At 35.3% G+C, this 21,779-nt stretch overlaps 1 protein-coding gene across 5 annotated transcripts in view; it reads left to right on the top strand.

The window, feature by feature from the left end:
* Positions 1-21,779, top strand: part of LOC132124966 (serine/threonine-protein kinase BRSK2-like) — a 238,580-nt gene that overhangs the window by 204,290 nt on the left and 12,511 nt on the right. For 3 of the 5 annotated variants that reach the window (XM_059536139.1, XM_059536137.1, XM_059536138.1), the window contains exons 9-17: positions 1,989-2,020; positions 3,326-3,490; positions 3,575-3,672; positions 4,811-4,961; positions 10,797-10,857; positions 12,422-13,103; positions 15,184-15,232; positions 17,631-17,754; positions 20,831-21,011. In XM_059536139.1, coding sequence (XP_059392122.1) covers positions 1,989-2,020; positions 3,326-3,490; positions 3,575-3,672; positions 4,811-4,961; positions 10,797-10,857; positions 12,422-13,103; positions 15,184-15,232; positions 17,631-17,754; positions 20,831-21,011 — 1,543 coding nt within the window. The remainder of the gene's footprint in view (positions 1-1,988; positions 2,021-3,325; positions 3,491-3,574; positions 3,673-4,810; positions 4,962-10,796; positions 10,858-12,421; positions 13,104-15,183; positions 15,233-17,630; positions 17,755-20,830; positions 21,012-21,779) is intronic. The other 2 variants (XM_059536140.1, XM_059536141.1) reach the window with 1 other exon arrangement.

Here is a 21,779-nt window from a genome sequence, read left to right as displayed (position 1 = left end):
ACCAAATCAAATATCCAATCTAGCTCTGGCATGAAATAATTTAGTTTTCTGTCCAAATATATTTGTGTCTTCTTTAAACAAATTTAAGCATTCATTTTAGTTTGAAGCAATTTTAGTCCTTCAGCTTATACTTATTTATTTCGGTTAGTTGCCAAGACAGTAATTATTTATTGAATTTATTTAGGTGTCAATTGTGCAAATATTTATTTATTTATTTATTTTTGTTATCGCTAATTTTTGTTGATATTTTATATATATATTGTTTTTTTTCAATTACTGAAAACAATTTTAACCGTTTGAGTTTTACTTTTGTTTTTTGTTGTTTTTTTTTTTTTTTTTTTCAAATAAAGACACTGCTCTGGCCAAAGTTTGTAAATAAACACCATGTGCCTTTGAAACTTTGGGCCTCTTTTATAAAACATGCTGCAAATCATTGAAAAAAAAAAAAAATTTGCATATAAAACATTCTGTTCAAAGCAAAATGGACACATGCATGTTTTTACACAAAATACTTTGTGTCTATATCTGTTGATTGGATTTGTTATCATTATTTTTTATTTCAAGGGTTTTTGCCACATGCGAACGAACGTATGTGTTTGCCTCTGTGTAAGGTGTTAGCGTGTGAAAAACATATCATAGAAGCAGATGACCGCAGTTATGTCCCTCTCCAGCACAGATATGCAAATAATTGAATCTCTACACAGCCGGTCATTAGTCCATTACCTCTCAGCTGGACTCATCTTCTGGAGCCACACTTTGGCTGCTGGATGTGGACTTCACTTACACATGTCTATGAAGGTCACGAGACTGTAGCCCGTCCCATCTGTCATTTTTCAGAAGGGTTGCTCTCGCTGGCTCTTTTACAAAGTCTACAGCACTAGAGTTCACAGCCGACTGCTGCACTGAAGTCTTTAAAGGCTGCTGGTCTTTGCAACTTATTTCAGCCAAGAGCTGATGGAGAGGAAAGTCTTTTGGAGATTTGATTTAGTGAAACTCAAAAACTCCAGATCCAGCCAGTCATAAATTGACAGTTTAAATTGACAGTCCTAATGTGATAATATTAAAAACAAAAACAAACCAAAAAATAAATCAATTATGAAATATATGTACTGCACAGGCTGGGAGAATCTTACATTTTTAGTAACTTTTTTACTCATTGTTAACTGCATGACTATAATGTTTTAAATGAATAGCAATTCAAAAATATAATAAAAATAAAATAGATTTCGAATATCCATTACTTGAGCTTCAGAAATTAGAAGTTAAACATACTAAACTATAATCAAACTGAATAAAATTATATAGCTATACAAAAACGTATTTTATTTCAACTTATTATTATTTTATTATTTATTTTACTTTTTTTCAGGAAATATTTCTCACTTACATGTAGTTTAACTTGATGCATAAAATGACCAACTAAAATGGGAATATATATATATATATATATATATATATATTTAATACAGTTTTAAAATTAATGAATAAACTAGACATATAGAAAAATGCAAAAAAATCACAGAACATAATGGCAAAAACTTTAAATGAAAACAAAAAATTAATTAGAAAATTAATAAGGAATGTCATGCAAAATATAAGAAAGACCTATAATATTTTATATTGAATTGATTACTAAAAAACAAAGGTCATGAGTAAGATTTTTTTTTCTTATAATTAGTAACACTAGATTACCATTTTTAATTATTTGATCATGTTAAAATCACAATATTAATTTAAAAACACATATGGAATATCATGGCCCTAATTAAAATTTAAAAAATTTAATTAAATTAAATTTAAAAAAAAATTACAATACAATACAATAAAATTAAAAACGGATTTATTTATTTAGTCATAGCACTATACATTGCAAAATGAATGAGGCTTTGCTTTTCCAATTTAGTTTTTATCTTAATATTATTTACCTGTTGTCTGAGTGTTTTTCTGCAGTGACTCTAATGGTCTCTCTCTGTGTGTTTCTCTTACAGTTAGAGCTGATCCAGAAGCACACGTGGTACATGTAAGTACTGGACTCCTATGATTCTGGGGGCAGACACAGAAACAGCAGGCTGGCCGTTCGGCACGGATAGACAGGATCAGAGCAGCGAGGACACTTGTCCTCCAGAGAGACAGAGACAGCAGGTCAAGCTCGTCCCTCTCTGGGGTCAAAGACACGCTTTGAAGCAGAATACTTGTGTTTTCCTCTGCTCCACCGTCTTCTCTAACAGATGGCGACAGCAAATATTAGCAGCGGCTCTGAGAGGGAAGGTTATGAAGACGCTTGTCATGGATTTAGGGTCAGAACGGGCCGTGGTTGTTAGGATCGCGAGGGCTGAGAGTGAAACATATTAATTGTGATCTGACGCAGAAAGCAGTCTATTCACGTCTGGATGTAGATTATGCTGTGCACAATTAATTAGCACACGTTATTCTAATGACAAAATGTGTAATCTTTCATTAAAACTCCTTTGAAATGACTTTCCCTTTCACTGATATCACAGAGGACACACGGGCTGTTATATCATATTAACTCAAATATGTGACCTGGAGTCTGGAGTCACTGGGGGATATTTGTAACAACAGCCAAAAATACAGATTTGTTTTTTCTTCTGTGCCAAAAATCATTAAGATATCAAGTAAAGACCATGTTTCATGAAGATATTTTGTACATTTCCTACATTAAATGTATTAAAACTTAAGTTTTGATTAGTAATATGCATTGCTAAGGACTTCATTTGGACAATTCAAAAGCGATTTTCTCAATATTTAGATTTTTTTGAATAATTTATGAATAATTATGCACATTTTATATATATATATATATATATATATATATATATAGTGTAGGAGAATTTTTTTTTTTAATGTTTTGGAAAATATAAAAATGTAATTCAAATTAACACCCACTGTAATTATTATATGTATTATGTGTTAAGTATTCATGTAAACATAAATTCATATTGTCTAATAGAATTATACATCTAATAGCCAATATACAGCGTTCACATAGAAGTATGTTGCACTACAGAATTACATTATATTATTAATTTATAATTTAGGATTCCCATGCATATTTGCTTGTTGCAGTGGGACATAAGAAAGTAAGCAAAGTAAAGTAACACGTTTTGCGCCATTCTTCAATATCAATCCAGCATAATTATACTGATGTTAAGAAATGACGTCTACTCAATCCATGTTTTCTCTAGCATTGGAAATGATTAGCAAAGCTTGACTTTGTCTTTTCTTTGGCCGAATGATGGACCCAGTTTTGTGTGACGGCAGGACGAGTGAGCTTGTGTTTCTGACTGGCTTCTGCTCTCCTCAGAGGAGGGAAGAACGAGCCGGAGCCCGAGCAGCCGGTGCCCAGGAAGGTGGCGATCCGCAGCGTCCCGTCGGCCGACGACATCGACCCGGACGTCCTGGAGAGCATGCACTCGCTGGGCTGCTTCCGGGACAAGAACAAGCTGATGAAGGACCTGCTGTCGGACGAGTGAGAGATCATTAGAGATCATCTTTTTTTTTTTTTTTTTTTTTTTTTTTGATAAATGTCTGTTTCTTGTCCCCGTCTCATCAGTGAGAACCAGGAGAAGATGATCTATTTCCTTCTGTTGGATCGTAAGGAGCGATACCCCAGCCATGAAGACCAGAACCTCCCTCCTCGAAACGACATAGGTAACAATCACTGAAGAATAGTCATACAATTTTTTTATTATAAATTATTATGAGTAATATACATTTTAAAAAACATATATTAACATAAATAATGTCTATTTTGGGGCTGTCAAGCGATTAAAATGTAATCAATGTAATTCATTGCAAACTAATCACACATCAAATTTGCCTGAGAAATTACCCCTAAAATATCATTTAAAGTCATTATTGTGTTAACTGAGTAAAAGCATTAAATATATACAGTACAGACCAAAAGTTTGGAAACATTACTATTTTTAATGTTTTTGAAAGAAGTTTCTTCTGCTCATCAAGCCTGCATTTATTTGATCAAGAATACAGAAAAAACTGTAATATTGTGAAATATTATTACAATTTAAAATAATTGTTTTTAAATTTATTATACTTTAAATTATCATTTATTTCTGTGATGCAAGGCTGAATTGTTAGGATCATTATCACATGATCCTTTAGAAATCATTCTAATATGATGATTCATTATCAAAGTTGGAAAAAGTTCTGCTGCTTAATATTTTTCAGAACATGTGATACTTTTTTAGGATACTTTGATGAATAAAAAGTACAAAAAAATAAAAATAAAGCTATGTTTTTAAAATATAAATATTTTGTAATAACAATATACACTACTGGTCAGTAATTTGGGGTCAGTAATTTTTATTTCTTTCTTTTTTTTAAAAATAAAACCAATACTTTTATTCAGCAAGGATGTGTTAAATTGATAAAAAGTGATAGTAAAGAAATTTTGAATAAATGCAGTACTTTTTAACCTTTTATTCATCAAATATATTAGACAGCAGAACTGTTTAGTACTATATATATATATTTTTTTTTTTTGGTCATAAGTTGCATCTGAATTGTTATACAGACCATTTATTGCAGCTCTGAAGTGACATGAATGCATTTACACTTCAATTACAATTGCATAAATAATGGTATGAAGTTAATGGGTTTTAAATGGGTGTTAAAGGCACAGTTCAGGCAATACCCCTTATGTCATTTCACCTCTACATGACTTTATTTATTTTGTAGAACATAATGTATGTATACTATTATAACTCTTATAACTATTATTATATGTGTGTGTGTGTGTGTGTGTGTGTGTGTGTGTGTGTGTGTGCAGATCCTCCGCGGAAGCGTGTGGACTCCCCAATGCTGAACAGACACGGGAAGAGGAGGCCGGAGAGGAAGTCTATGGAGGTGCTGAGCGTTACGGATGGAGGTTCACCTGTACCTGCACGACGGGCCATCGACATGACACAACACGGACAGAGGTGCAGAAAACACACACACGCAACACACACACACACACACACACACACACACACACACACACACACACACACACACATACACACATGCTCACACACACACGCACGCACACACACACACAGACACATATGCTCACACACACACACGCACGCACACATGCATACACACATATGCACGCACACGCACGCACACAGACACACACGCTCACGCACACACGCACACACACACACACGCACACAGACACACACGCACACACACGCTCACACACACACGCAAACAGACACACACGCACACACACGCTCACACACACACACACACGCTCACACGCACACACACAGACACACACACACACGCACACACACACACACACACGCTCACACGCACACAGACACACACACACACGCACACACACGCACGCACGCACAAACACACACGCACGTACACACGCACACACACGCGCGCACACGCACGCACAAACACACACGCACGCACACACACAAACACGCACACACACACACGCAAACACACACGCACAAACACACGCAAACACACGCGCACACAAGCGCGCGCGCAAACACACACACACACACGCACAAACAAACACACACACACGCTCACACACACACAGACACACACACACAGGCACGCACACATGCACACACGCACGCACACACACATGCACAAAAACACACACGCAAACAAGAAACATTTCTGATTATTTTTAATGTTGTACTGCTTACTACTTTTATGGAAACTGTGATACAATACCATTCAAAACTGTAGGGTTAGTAAAATCGAATAAATAAGTGATTAACCAAATATCTTACAAAGTAAAGAATAATTAAATGTTACTGTATTTGCTGTATTTGAGTAACTTCAAGATATTTTTATATGTTTTATTGTATATTTCCTGTCCCCTCTGGCGGTTTGTTTTGAGACGCCACTGTGAGGCTTGAGAAATGATTCCTGTCGTTCACCAATCGCTCGCTTTTTTTTATCTCAACTCAACCTTTTGAAACTCCATTTTTCATGTGACGCTTCAAATTTGGGGTTGTCGTTCTAAAAAAGCTATCTGAAATGAAAACGAATGAGAGAAATCCTTTGGTAACCAGCACCGATGAGAAAGCACTTAGCTCCCCTGTGAGAAGAAAGCCCCAGCGCTGTCCTTTATTCTCCAGAGCCGTTAGTTCAGTGTTCAGAGACTCACTGGATGTGTCTCCCGCTGCAGTAAAAGCTTGGATATCTCAGCTGCCAAACGCAAAGCAAAGAGCAAAGAGGAAAGGTACCAGCCGACCTCTGACCTCCAGAGCTTTAGTCATCAAAGATGCAGAGACGCTTTTCCTCTCACTGACCTGCACCTGAACTCTGTCTGCACGAATCATTTAGTTCAAACCCTCTCAACTCACTTCAGGGCTGCTAATTAGCATACTTTTACTAAATATAAAAATGTAATGAGTCGCTGATGGTACTTTAGTACTTTAAGTACTTTAGGACAAACTACATTGCCATAAATTGTGTTTTGATACAATATCAGATTACTGAACGGTGAATCTTACTAAATTTACATTATAAACAACTGAATAAAAAGTTCATTAAAATGCATTATTACAAAGCATGTTAAATTAATATGAAACATAATATATTCTGTGCCTTATTATGATTTTTTTTTTTTTTTGGTTGTATATTTATATTTTAACAATAAAATAATACTCATGTTTACACTATTATCAGATGTCATACTATAAGAAACTAATTTTATTTTAGTATTATTTATTAATATTTTGAATTATATATATTAAATATTTCTCATATGATCTGACGCAGTATTGCAGTATTATTTATATACTATACTAATGTTTATTAATTTGAATCCATTTTTTATATTTATATTTTCAGTATTCATTTTAAAGTTATTTTATACTTGCATACGCTTCAGTCATTTTGTTGCTTTATTATTGATTTGTATTATTTCTGTCTAAAAAAGTATCTTAGTAATTTTAGTTCTTCCAATAAATCATATTTCAGTTAGTTATCAAGTTTTTATTTATATGATATTTATTTATTTTAGTTCAGTTTTATTTTCCTTTCAGTCCATTCAGTACTGCTATATTTAAAAAAAAAACGACTTTTTAAGTGAACAAAAGAATAAAACCCCCTTTTCTGATTTGTAAGTGAATTCTCTTTGAATTTCTCAGATGTATATCATTAAATAAAGTAGCTTGCAGTATATAAAACCTCTTGGTATATTCGATGTTATCTCATCTCTCTTGAAGCATCGCTTTACCATGAAGGAATTTAATTTAGTCTCCACTCTCTTCACTCCTATTTCTCCATGTAAACTTTGAACCCTCACCTTCCACTGTATCTTAACAAAGTAGGTCTTATTCCTCAATTCAACTCAATTTCATTACACTCCAGACGTATCTGATGGCAGGATTGCTACATTTTTGTTAAATTACATTATATTTGTCCTATGAATACATTACACACGTTTAATTCCAGTGGTTATCAACATTTATTTGACCATTTTTAGTGAAAATAAATAAATGAACTTGGCAATGAATTAATGAGTCAATGATCATTGTTCAAGCTTAAGAAGGTCAAGGGAAGGTGACAGGAAACTCTCTGCATCTTTACTTAGATATACTACAAACATATTTTTATATATTTTTTCCTTTGTCCATTGATGTTTTTAAGTAATTATATATAGCTTATTGTTTATAATTTTGTTTTGCCTTTTTTTTTTTTTTTCTCTACTTTTATTCGAATATTGTGTTCGAATGATGTGTTATTTGTATCTGATGTGAAGCACTTTGGACACCTTGTGGCTGCTGTAAAGGGCTATAGAAATAAAGTTTGATTGATTGTTTGATATACAAATAGATCACACACTTAGTTTTGCCGTTTTTAGCTGTGTTTTTAGATGACATTACATTACCTTATATATAATGGCATAGTCATATAACACTCATCTTTAGTGTAGTCTTGAATTTAAATTTGTTTTTGTTGTTTTGTTTTTTATTATTATTTTTGTTGTCTTGTTTATTGTTTATTTGTTTTTGTCTTGTTAATTTTTTCCCGTGTTTTTTATTTAGTTTTTCCCCCCTTTGTTTTATTTTGTTCTTTTTGTGTGTGTGTGTGTGTGTGTGTGTTGTTGTTTTTTTTTTTTTTTGCTTTGTTCTACTTTGTTTTGTTTTTATTTTCTGTCTTTTGTTTTTATTGTTCTTTTATTGTTTTTATTGTTTTGTTTTTATTTTTGTGTCAGTGTTTTTATTTTTGTTTTGTGTCTTGTCTTTTGTGTGTGCATGTTTTGTTTTTCTTCTAATTAGTTTTTTCAGGTTTTTTTATGTGATGTTTTTTTTTAATCCTGTTTTGTTTTTTAGTTTGTCTTTTTATGTTGTGTTTTATTCTGTTTTTCTGTTTGTGTGTTTGCGTTTTTATTTTAGTTTTGTGTCTCTTATGTGTGCATGTGTTTTTGTTTTTTCTTGTTTTTGTTTTATGTCTTATTTTTTTGAGTGTTTCATTTTTTTGTGTGTTTTTTATTTTTGTTTTGTGTTTGTTGTTTTGTGTGTGTGTGTTTGGTGCCAAACATTTTTCTCTATCATGATTTACTACCTTCTAAAACAGTCCTTTTTTTGAACTAGAAACAACCTCAGAGACTTTGTTGCATCATTTGTGTTCGTCTGATGTTTATTGAATTTAAAAGGCTTAAGATCAGCTTGTGTCAGACTAAAAAGAGACTTTGAAATGTAATTTTTAAAAGTTGGATCTGTGTGATGAAGTATGTGGGAAGCAGTGAGTTTTTTTTAAATGGAAAGTACATGAGCAAGAAAAGTGAGTTTTTATGTGGTGGATTTAGGTCAAAAATCATGTTATATTAACATAAGTCTATCCTCAGTTTTAGCTGATCAAATTTTAAACAAACAAAAATGATTAAATAATTAGAATAATCATTTAGTTGTGCAACTAATTTTTTTTTGTCTTTTTATAGTGATGATACATTTACCTGTAAACAAAGATAATAATGCTCTGATTAGTCACCATCTAATGCCTTTCACATCTAAATATAGAGGTTTAGCAAATAAAGCATTGCATATGTAAGCCATGTGCTGTCTGTCTCCACTCACCCCTGTGTAACTCCAAAATAAAATCATAACTAAAATTAGCATTAGCTGGATTCTGTCTATCCATCTGACAGTCATCATAACGTCTCTATTCACTCTAGACACCCACACAAGAGAGAAATGCCCCTCATTACAAGGTTTCAGCTGAGCCTGTTGACTTAAATATAAACATTTTGACATTTATCTTAAAGCGACAGGTCAACCAGAAATGAAAATGTGCTGTTAATGTACTCGCTCTCAGGCCATCCAAGATATAGGTGTCTTTTTTCATGAGTAGAACAGTATATACAGTATAACAGTTAATAAATAATGTTCAGTTTCTTGCACAGACCGATCGTTTGGCTTCGTAAGACCTCAATATATCGTCTGAAGCCACGGGTATTTATTTTGTGTTCCTTGATATTTTTTTTGACTCGCAAAGTGATGGTAGCTGCTTACTTGAATTATATGAATCACCAAAGACCACGATTCTTTACTGTTCTACTGAAGACAAAAAAGGCACCTACATTTTGGATGGCCTGGGGGGTGAGTAAATCAACAGCAAATTTTCAGAAATAAATATTCTGCCATTCATTTCCAGCGACTTTAGCTATTCTTTCTTTAAGTGTTTCTTTTATTTTCTCTCTCTTGTGATCACTTTCTGTGTGTCCCTTGCTTAAAACACTGAGGCTCTTGCTGACACAACGGCATGTGTTGTTTTTAGTGAAGCTCACCCTGTTTTTTTAGGGCCTCAGTGCTTTAGGGCCGAGGGGGCTGCTTTTATCCCAAACAGACCTGACAACTGACCTGGATTAGAGATCCAGAGAGACACAGGGACAGAGATCAAGATTCAAAGTGGCAAAAGTGATAAGAATGTGGAGGGAAAGACAAGATGAAAGTTGGTGGAGAAGTTAAATCTTTTATTGATTTAAACCTAGTAAATGACAGTCAGATACAGTATTTCACTGTACAGTGGAGCATTGTTTGTAAAGGGAAAGATGAGTAAGTCAGAAAAGACTGTGTGATGTGTGAGAGTGAAAGAACAGCTGCTGAGAGTCGTGTTGGGCGGCTCGCTGTGCTGATGAAGACACTGTGAGCTGATTATAGACTTGCTTCATTCTTGAAGATGATTGAAATGTTCGATCTGTATCTTTGTGGATATCTGCTGTCAAAAAAAAAAAACCCAGACAGTTAGAGCTCAGAATGACACAACTATGCCTGAAGATAGAACTGCACTATATATATATATATATATATATATATATATATATATATATATATATATATATATATATATGATACAAAGCTGAATTTTCAGCATCATTACTTCAGTCTTCAGTGTCACATGATCCTCGCAGATTTTCGCAGATATTTATTAATACATTTTTTTTTCGGTTCTTTGATGAAAAGGAAGTTCAAAATGAACAGTAATTTAATGTATCCTTGCTGAATAAAAATATTAATTACTTAAAAAAAAAATTTAAAACAATAATATTAAATACTCTTTTTATACCCATTAATAAAAATGTTTATGCCCTGATGTGGCCAAAATTTTGAAACCATAATAATTCGAGTAAAATGACATATAAAGCTTGATTTTACTTAATCTCTGAGAATGAGAGATCAGATTTGCTCTTGTTTGCGTGTGTTCATATGCACCCTGTTCTCACTTCCTGTCCCCTCTCAGCTGTAAGCGGCGTCTGACCGTGTGTTTTATGGTCTGTGTCCTCACAGGTCACGGTCCATCAGTGGTGCGTCCTCTGGTCTCTCCACCAGCCCTCTCAGCAGCCCAAGGGTGAGTAACTCCGCCCCCAGCACGCCTGCTTCTCTCTGTCCACCAATCAGCACACATCTGCTCAAGCACCTTCATGGTGATCATATCACACTCCATTTTGAGTTGGTAGGACACTGTATGTATTACACAGCTGAGATTAGTGATATAGTTTCGATTTACATAAAAACAAAATTGGATTGCCGTCTTGGATGTGTGATATTTAAAAGTTTGACCACATATATATTGTACATTTTTTATTTTATTTTTTTATGCCTAAAAAGTTTTCAGGACTTATTATTATTTTTTGTTGTTGTTGTTGTTGTTGCTATTTAGGTATGTCAAGTTAATCTAAAAGAAAATGATATATGGTGCTTTGGCAAGTAGCTGAAAAACAATTTTCCTTTTTTTAATATTTAATTTTATTTCGGTGTGTATATTTTATTTCAGTTAATAAAACCACTAGGTAAGTGTTTTGGTGATCACTGACAATCCAGTGCTTTTTATTGAGACGTGGTAAATTAATATTTTTAATATTTTATCCAGCATGAATGACTTAAAAGCTCATGAAAATGAACCAGTCATAAGGTGTAGGAACCCTGGAAATAGCTTTCTTTTCTATAGCAAGCAAAGTAAACATGGAAGGAAATTGTGCAAGAGAGAGTTACAGAAGACAGCAGTTTTTGGTTCATGGAGATATACTCTTTCATCCTATCTGCTGCTATTGGTGTCGTTCCCCAAGTGGAAATCCAGCTCAGGGAATTCTGTAGAAAATCCCAATCCTCTGATTAGCACAGAAGCTCTTGGCTAAACTTTTCCAGTTGGCTTGTTTAAGACAGCTCACAGATTACCAAGGCCTTACCCTAAAGCTTGCCAATGTATAGTTGCTGATTCCAAGTGGAAATTGATTTAGAAGCTCACTCTAAACCTCTGCTCTGTATGTCATATGAAAATTGAGGATTTTGAAGTCAGTCTTTTTATGTTTGACATAAATTAGGTTAATGTACTGCTGGTTACTGTTGTGAATTTGTTTGCTTTACTTTCTGGATTCCAACTGTGAAGAGATTATTAGTGCTTGAAGTATTTCTGCAACTTGTTTTTTTTTTTTTTGTTTGGAGACATTCATATTCAGATGCTCACAAGCTTCGAAGGTTTATGCATGATTCAGAACTTGGACACAGTCAGGCATTGCATTTCTTTGACTTTAATTTGTTAACAGCTGATTCTGAGCATAAGTCCAAATTCATGCTGCAAATTACATTGTCCACACCTCCAATACATGATTTATTGTTTGATACCCAAATTACTAATTTCACAGCAGAAAATTCCTTTTTATTTTTCCATTGGTAACTTTCTTGGGTGTGCCTGAAAATGCTTGATTTGCTCTTCACAATGGTCTTGTTGCATCTTTCTCTCACCAGTCTTCGCTAACTGCATGCTTTTTTGTTTCTTCTACACCACCGTGGCTCCTTATTCCTCCTTAAATGATTCCTTCCCTTTTTGTGTGTTTTACCCACAATGCTTTGACTCGTGCCTGTATATCTCGATGTGTTCTGTTCTGTGCTCTGGTTCTCACCTTCCCCCAAAGCCTGTCCGAAAGTTCTGTGTCCCGCCTCAGTCCACTGAGCTGCTCTTGTCCCCCAGTTCTAGTTTCACAGACTCCCTAAAACCAAACTCTGATCAAAATGAGTCAAAAAAACCCACTTCTAACTCCCTAATGCCAAACCCTGTATCTGAGTCTCTCTTGCCCTGCCCAAAGACCCAAACTCTTCAAGCCAAACCCAAAGACAAACCCTTACAATCTGCCCGATCAATCCCCTTACCTGAATCTGAGCCTGAACACATTTCGACAGCCAAGTCAGAACCTTCGACTCCATGTCAACCTCAAGCACCCTGTATACCGGGCAGCCCAATGGTGCGACGGGCAACCCCAGCCTCCATCATACCTCCTCAACTGTCTGTCCCCTTTAGATCTGTCTCCCCTCTTTCCCCTATCCGACTACACCACTTCCACTCCGTTCCCGGCTCTGACCACACCACCAAATCTATCCCCACCATACAGGTGACCCCCCACCCTTCTCCAAGGGGAAGCCCTATCCCCACTCCCAAAGGAACGCCCGTGCACACGCCTAAGGACAGCCCAGCGGGGACACCAAACCCTACGCCACCCCCCAGCCCCTCCATCGGGGGAATGCCCTGGAAGACGCGCCTCAACTCCATCAAGAACAGCTTAATGGGCTCACCCCGCTTTCACCGCAGGAAACTGCAAGGTATTGGTGGATAGAGTAAACAAGATACAATTCATCTATCCATGCATTTTCCAAACCACTCATCCTAAGTAGGATCACAGAGATGTTGGAGCCTATCCCAGCATCTCGGACCGAAGAAAGGTAAAACTCTGAATGGATGTCCAGGCTACAATTCACGACACCATGAAATCAAAATTATAGTGGTGTTTAATCCATTTCTGTAGCTTTGAGGCAAATCTAGATATTATTGTGCTCATAAAAGTTGACAAGAATAATACATTCTCTTTTGAGAAAACCAATGATGAGCTAACACGATGCCATCTTGTCTTATAGCAGGGGTTTTTAAACTCTGGCCTTTGAGGTCCTCTTTAATGCAGAGCTTAGCTCCAACCCTAATCAAACTCAACTGAACAAACTCAAGGTCTTCAGGATCACTAGAAATCTACAGGCAGTTGTGTTTGATTAGGAATTGAGCTAAACTCTATAGTAGACCTCAATGGCCAGAGTTCAGAACCCCTCTCTTATAGATTCTTGTCCAATAAAAGGATCTAGACCAGGGGTGTCCAAACCACTTCCTGGAGGTCCAGCGTCCTGCAGAGTTTAGTTCCAACCTGCTCCAACACACTTGGCTGGAAGTTTCTAGTGAGTCTGAAGACCTTGATTAGCTTGTTCAGGTGTGTTTAATTAGTGTTGGAGTTAAGCTCTGCAGGACAATGGCCCTCCAGGAACAGGTTTGGACAGCCCTGGTCAAAAATAAGAATGCCCTTTCCCTTTAAAGCCCATGATACACTCACTGTAAACTTAGTCGTTCTTTGCTTAGGGGTCAAAAGAAGTTCAAAATATCTCTGCAGCGATATAATGATAATGAACATCCAGATGCCGCCCACACTGCTGTGATCAGGTTTAGATTAGTATGTATGAGCACACCTACCTATTATGTAATTGCCAGTTACCAGTGGTAGCTTGAAAGTGTTTACTAGCCAAAGTAAACACACCAGTGCATTCTTCGGTTTCACTTGAAGTATATTGTAGTCTTAAAGGACCCATAAGATCTTTGTTCGTCTTCAGAACACAAATTAAGATATTTTTGATGAAATCCGTAGACGATATCAGAACTACCAATGTTCAAGGCCCAGAAAGGTAGTAAGGACATCGTTAAAATAGTCTGTTACAGTGGTTTAACTGTAATTTCACGAAGCTAGGAGAATACTATATATGCAAAATGAAAACAAAAATAACAACTTTATTCAACAATTTATTCTTTTTTGGGTCAGTCTCTGCTGCCTTTCAGGAGAGTACCACGACGCATGAATATGCATTCCTTCTGCTTCAATATCAGAATGCCAGCTTCTGCGTCAGAAGTATTGTCATAGCTCTGTAAAATCGCGGTTGAACCGCTGATGTTGCATGGACTATTTTATCGATGTCCTTACTACATTTTTGGGCTTTGAATGTGGAAGTTCTGATACTTTCTGTGGAGAGTGAGAAAACTCTTGGATTTTATCTAAAACTTCTTTTCCCTTAAACTGTTTCATGGGGTGTTCAAATAAACTTGGTTTGCTATTGGCTCAGCAATAAGTCACAAACACCTGGAATTGTTTGGGTGGCCAACAAAGGGGGAATAATATGATTTTGACTAGATATTCCAAATCCCTCTTAATGCAGTCACTTTACATTGAGTCATTGTAGGCCTTAAATAAAGCTCTTACCACCTCCAGTTTGACTGGATCTGTTTCATGGCTTGTTTGCTAAATGCTCTGATTTACATACCGACCGTATACTAATAAGAAGCCTGCTACCATGGTTACCACTTCACATTGTTTCAGTAGCATCAGTTTCCATTTCTAAATAACCTCTCCTGCATGCGACCCCTTAATGATCCAGTTTTATTGTTTGCATAACCTTTAATCCCAACCTAAATGGGTAACATGAGACAAATACTCAAAAATGATGCACATTTGCATGAAACCATAGGCTCTAATTATTTCTGTCCTACATACTGAGATGTTGAATTAGTTAGAAAACTGTTTTAAAAATGATACACAACTTTGATTAATGACAAAAATGGAACATGCTAACATCCTATCTTTATTCTGAACAGTTCCCACTCAAGAGGAAATGTCCAGCCTCACACCGGAGTCTTCCCCAGAGTGAGTACATAGCTTTTTATAGCATCTTACAGATTTCCCATTGACTGCTGTTATTTTTTTAATTAGGTTTATTATACTTATTTTCAGGAGCCATAGAACTTTTTCATGAGAGATTGAAAGCATTATTTTGTATTATTTTTCTATGAATTTATTCTATTATTTTATTTATTTTAGAGAGAGAGAGTGCACTCTTGGAATTCTTGGATCACTTACTGCTGGGAAATTTCTTAAATGTTTTCTTTTTTTTTGTCCTACTCATGATAAGACCTGGTCTCGTGTACTTTTAATTAATATTGTCATATAAATTATGTGTACATTTTATTTACTCCCTTTATTTACCTGTTGTTATCATTGGTACCGTTGGGAGGTCCATACAGTGTAGGTGATTTCAGGTTTTATTATTATTATTATCGGGACATTTGGTTTCCATAAAAATGCCATAATGCGTTTCCAGCTTACCATTAAGTCAGTTCTATGATGGAAATGCAGCCGCCAAGAAACATCCTCTGAAGAAGATGAATAGTAAACCTTGAACAATAGTTACCCAACAACAGTGTTGATGTAAACCCCCCTCAGCACTTCAGAAATCATTGGGAGTTATGTTTGCCTCTGTTAAACCATTTAGTCTTTTTTCCCAGTCTAATGGAAGCTCAGTCGTATTTCTCCCACTGAGGCAGGTTTCAGCACACAGCAGACAGCAGTCACAAACTCTCTCCCCCACACGGAGTGATGCCTCATCCTCTTTTGTTTTCTATTTTGTCTTCCATAACTTATCCGCCTCTCTCTTGCTTTTCACGCCAGCTGGATAAGCCGTGGTGCTCTCTGCTTTCTTCTCTCATCCTCTGCCATAAATCAGTTTCTGGAAGCTAAGTTGCGAGCGACTGTGCTTTGTTGATACACAACAGTGGCAGACTGAAGCTTTTTAGAGCTAGAACAATGTTTAGACAAGACGGTTATTCCTTTATATACTAAAACGCGACCAAATTACGCCTGCTAGTTCACACCAGGGGTTTTGCTTGTTTTTCCATCAACAGAGACGCTTTAATTTTGAGTGACCTTGCAGCAAAATTGCAACAGTTGTTTAATAATGTATTTTGTTTAATATGACTTATACTCTGAAATGTATCGTAGCAAAATACAGAAATATATTTATAGTTTATCTACAAATATTAAAATTGTCTCGCAATGCAACATGTTCATTGATATATTAAATGGTAAAGAGTATTGCACTTTAAAATATCAAGAAACATTTCTTAATATATATAAATATATATAAACATTTAGTGGAATTTTGTTTATGTCTCTATGTCAGCATGGCTGTGATTCGGCCGTAGGACTCTGGACTCTTTGACAAATGGGGTCCAAATATATATATATATATATATATATATATATATATATATATATATAATGTCTTTACTGTTACTTATTCAATATAATGCATCCTTGTTGAGATAAAAGTTTTACATTCTAAAGTTTTAAAAATTATATATATATATATATATATATATATGTTAAAATAAATCGTGAATAATTATTTCTTTATTTAAAAATGCTGTATATTCAAATGTGAAATGAATTGAGATTTACAACCATATATTCCAGATTATTTATTCAGATTTATAAATGTAAACTATTACAGATTCCCAATCAAGTATATTTTTGTTTACAGTTCTTAAAATTTTGAATATAAAATATTTAATATTATATATATATATATATATATATATATATATATATATATATATATATATATATAAAATGTGAAACATGGCAACATTCCATTAATATTAAAATGTGGATACATCTTTCAGAAATGCAATAGTTGGTGTTAATGATTAACAATTCAGACACCATTCATTAAATTATAGATACATCTTCCAAACATTTGTTTTCATAGCCAATTTAACTGAAAAGTTGTACCCAAGACTTTGAAGAGGTCAGTGCAACTGTGTTGTGCTCTTCTAAAAATGTGACCCAACTTGGCAAGTCTTCTAAAATTTCTATAACAACACATTATGCAGTCATATTTTAGAATTTTGTAACCAGTGACTTCCTTAAACGCATTTTAGTTTAAAAAAAAAAATGAATAAATATGTCCAAACTGACACTTTTTTTTAAATCTATGAGACAAGAGCAATTTATGGATTTTATATGACCTCTTAGATTTTTGTCCCATCCATCAATATGACCTCATGCAAAGTTCATCATGTTAATTTGTAGACCCTCTGCTGTGTGCCGTTCTTTCACGTACTCCCTTTTATGAATTATTCAATATCAATTTATTTTGCATAAGCGCCATAGGATCTATCTTATTCTGAGCTCTGATAAGAACTGATCTTGTATCCCCTGAAGACTTCATAAAACCTTCATGTTTCATATTTCTCTCACCCTGCAGACTTGCCAAAAAATCTTGGTTTGGTAACTTCATCAACCTAGAGAAAGAGGAGCAGATCTTTGTGGTTATTAGGGACAAGCCACTGAGCTCTATAAAAGCCGACATCGTCCACGCCTTTCTCTCGGTAAGCAATCTCTTTTGCATGTCTCCAATCCCGTTTCATTCCTCTGTCGTAAACGACAGCTATGAATATTTGGATATATGCTTCTGCGTTCCCTCTATCAGATTGAAAGACTTTGCCCGTCGCACTGGTTTTGAAAGGTTTGGCCAGAAGCCTGTGTTTTTACATTTGCAAATACCTTTCTGATTTGTGTTTCAATTCTGTAAAATGCTAGTCTGTGATGTTTCCATCCTCCCCGTGGCTGCCACTTTCATTAGAGGTCAATGGAAAATCAACGCAGGGCATGAATCATTAGCATATAGATGTTGTGCCTCGAGAGGTTTGTACAGAAGGGAAGGGAATTTAGTCTGCTGTTTAGACTTGCAAGTGTTTTATATGGCCGCTTAAAAAGTTGCTTGTCATGCTTAGTGACGTTTAACTCGCCTTGAGCTATGCAAAAGTAAAGGTGCGGTCATGTTAGCGCTGTTTCTGCCGAATTTTGCGGGCAAAATTCGAGTGTCAATAGTGTAGCAGTGCTAGGTAGATTAATTACTAATTGTGGTCTGTTACTTATTCCAATTAACGTGACAAAAATTGTAGTTAGGAATGTATTCAGTTACATTACAAATTTCATATAATTATTGGATACTTTTAATTACTTTTGACCTAACTCATTTATCGCATTGATTTAAATAGCATAATGCTGTACAATATAGATATAAGAAACAGAAAAGAGTAAGAAAGTATTTTAAAATGTAAATAATAAATAATTCCTGAATAAAAATGTCCTGATAATGTCCTGATAATTGTCTTTAGTCAAAAATAAATTAAGGTTTTTGAGGAAAACGTTCAGGATTTTTCTCTATATAGTGGAATTCAATGGGGATCAACGTGTTGAAGGTCCAGATTGCAGTTTCAATGCAGTTTCAAAGGGCTCTACACAATCCCAGCTGAGGAATAAGGGTCTTATCCAGTGAAACGATCAGTCATTTTCTGAAAAAAAAAACATTTATATACTTTTTAACCACAAATGCCGGTCTTGCACTAGCTCGACCCCATGCATTACATAGTCACATGTGACGTAGGTAGAAGTAGGGGAGAGCGGGGTAAGTTGTCACACTTTTCAAACTGTCTAAACTGTCTAAGACCACTTTACTTTGAACTTTAAACTCAAACGTTCTCTGGCTTGCACACAGATCCATGATAATTGAATGAAATACTGCAGATAACTCGCTTAACTTAACATGTTTAACCTCTGAACAAAACAGATTCCCTGTATCTGACTAATCAGACTCATCTTCAGAGTCATAATTCTGGCACACCTAAATTGCCTTGACTGAAGTGCAAGCATCATGGGCCCATTTGTTGATTTTTACACATTTTACCCAGGACTCTTTTGGACGAATGTTTGAAAAAGGCTCCACAAAGTCGAGGCAGAAGCACTCTTCATCATCTGATGATGAGTCTTCTATTATTTTTCTTCTTTTAACTGCCTTGTTTTTAGTAGGTCCAGATTTTGACTCACATACAACAATTTTGAAAGGGTCGATCTGTGACATGGTGAAGATGGTGAAGATGGTGCAAAACCAGTTTCCAGAAATACATCTCAATGTTTTTTGAGCATGTTCTATGTGTTTTTTTTGTACTGGGACAAGTTGTCATATGTGACGACTTGCCCCAAAGTCATTGAGACAACTTGCCCCAAACAGACTTGTGTGCTAAAGTTGGCTAAATCTCAAGGTTAGCTCAATATAGCACGTCAGCTAATGTATCAAAAGACACATATCGGGCTCCTCTATTTTGTGCAAAATAATAATTTTTAACATTCATACCTTACAAAGTTGTATTGCATAAAATTTAGAGTGAATTCTTTTTACTCTTTAAGCCAAAAAATAAGAAAATTTAGCTAAACTCAGATTAGAGCAATCTTGACCACATTTGAACAGGAAATTGACTCTAGAAGAAGAAGTCACACTAAGTGGCTATTTGATTTTTGAGATAGAGCCTCAAGTTTTCGAGTTATGAACAGTGTGACAATTTACTCATGTGACAACTTACCCCGCTCTCCCCTACCGACCCAATGTTTTACACAGCAAATGTGCAAATAAATGGTAAAAGAGTGATGTCTGACTATTTAGAAGTTGGAGAAAATTAGTTTTTCTCCCCACCCTACCTTTTTGAACCGGTGTACACAGACGAAGAACTAACCACATGTGACCTTTCCAATGTGATTTAGTATTGTGTGAATCTGTGGAAAGCTAATCGCAGAGCTAGTGCAAAATGAGCATTTTGTGGTTAAAAAGTATGTAAAATTTTATTTATTTTTTAAAGAAAATGACCAATTGTTTTACTAGATAAGACCCTTATTCCTCTGCTGGGATCATGTAGAGCCCTTTGAAGCTGTACTAAAACTGCAATTTGGACTTTCAACCCTTTGATCCCCATTGAATTCCACTATATGGAGAAAATCCTGGAATGTTTTCCTCCAGAGCCTTAATTTATTTTCGGCTGAAGAAAGAAAAACATGAACAACTTGGATGACATGGGGGTGAGTAATTTATCAGGAATCTTTTAGCCAGCATGTGAACTAATCCTTTAATTTTTGGAATGTGATAACGTAATCCATTACTACCCAGCACTAGTAGCATTGTGTGTAGCACCACTTAAACAGCTTCCTAACTTGAACTCGATATGGAATCTGCATGTGGAAATCTTTCACCCTTACACAAAATTCCCAAACTTTCCTATTGCAATTACTGGATTTTGGATTTGTAATGCCATTGGCATTACTGTAGTGAAACTCAGACAAATCCACTCAGAAGTCACTTTTAAATAAAGCAGCATTTTGTGGGTTAACATTGTGAAATCCCATGGTGACTTGAACCTAATGCGAAGTCTGTGATATCTTAAATTCCCAAAGACCCAGATTCCTATTGAAATTACTGGACTTTACCTGCGAAAATTCACCAAATGACGGTACTTGTGACCAAACCTTACTAGGCCACGTTTTTCCAAGCTTCCATTGATGTTCTTCATAGATAGCTTCATAAGCTTCCAAATATGTAACGCTGGATCGATCCTTGCCTTCCTCCTTCCTCAGATACCAAGCCTCAGTCACAGCGTTATCTCGCAGATGAGCTTTCGGGCCGAGTACAAATCCACCGCCGGCCCCACTGTCTTCCAGAAGCCTGTTAAGTTCCAGGTCGACATCACGTACACCGAGAGCACTGCGGCCACCAAGGAGAACGGCATCTATTCAGTCACCTTCACTCTGCTCTCAGGTAACAGCAACCGCAATCAAGCCACTGCTACATCAGCGCTCATCAAGACTGTAGAACACCAGCGTAGCTTGAAATAAAAGAAAATAGCTGCGAGTAAAAGGTGAATTATTTTATCTTTCTCCATTATGTTAAAGCATATTTGGCATAATTTCATTAATTAGTATTTTTAAAAGGAAAAAATAATCTAATGTAATGCACTATCGAGAAGTCGTGGCCTAATGGTTAGAGAGTCGGACTCCCAATCGAAAGGTTGTGAGTTTGAGTCTCATATATATATATATTCGGTCTTTCAAATTATCAAAATGTATCTTAATATTCATGTATTTGCTTTTAAATAGTTTAGGAGTATTTTTTATTTTATTTTTTTTTACCAAAAAGTCCTTGTCGCCAAACACTGTAAAATAAATAATAAATATCATTTAAAAGATTCAATTTAAATTCACCCAAAAACATAAACATGGTAATATGTTTAACATAGATAAATGTTCAAATCTTTGTAAATTACTCATTTTAATACAACTTTCCATCAGAAATTGTCAGTAAATTTCACAGAGAAACCGCAAGTAACACACTGAATTTCAATTTTGAGTTAGAAAGACTGAAATAGTTATTTTTTGGAGACATACTCCAATTATCTTGGTTTATTTACAACTAAAAAAAAAAAACATTGTAGTCTAGTGACATTGCGTCTCATTCAGTTATAATTAAGCAGATTATTATTACAGTATTTAACATATTTTGTCTGCCTAATTCACAACACTGTACCTA

Source organism: Carassius carassius, chromosome 43 (genome assembly GCF_963082965.1).
Source record: "Carassius carassius chromosome 43, fCarCar2.1, whole genome shotgun sequence".
NCBI classification, from domain to species: Eukaryota; Metazoa; Chordata; class Actinopteri; order Cypriniformes; family Cyprinidae; genus Carassius; species Carassius carassius.
The sequence above is the reverse complement of the archived record's forward strand: the minus strand, read 5'-3'. Positions and strand labels throughout refer to the sequence as shown.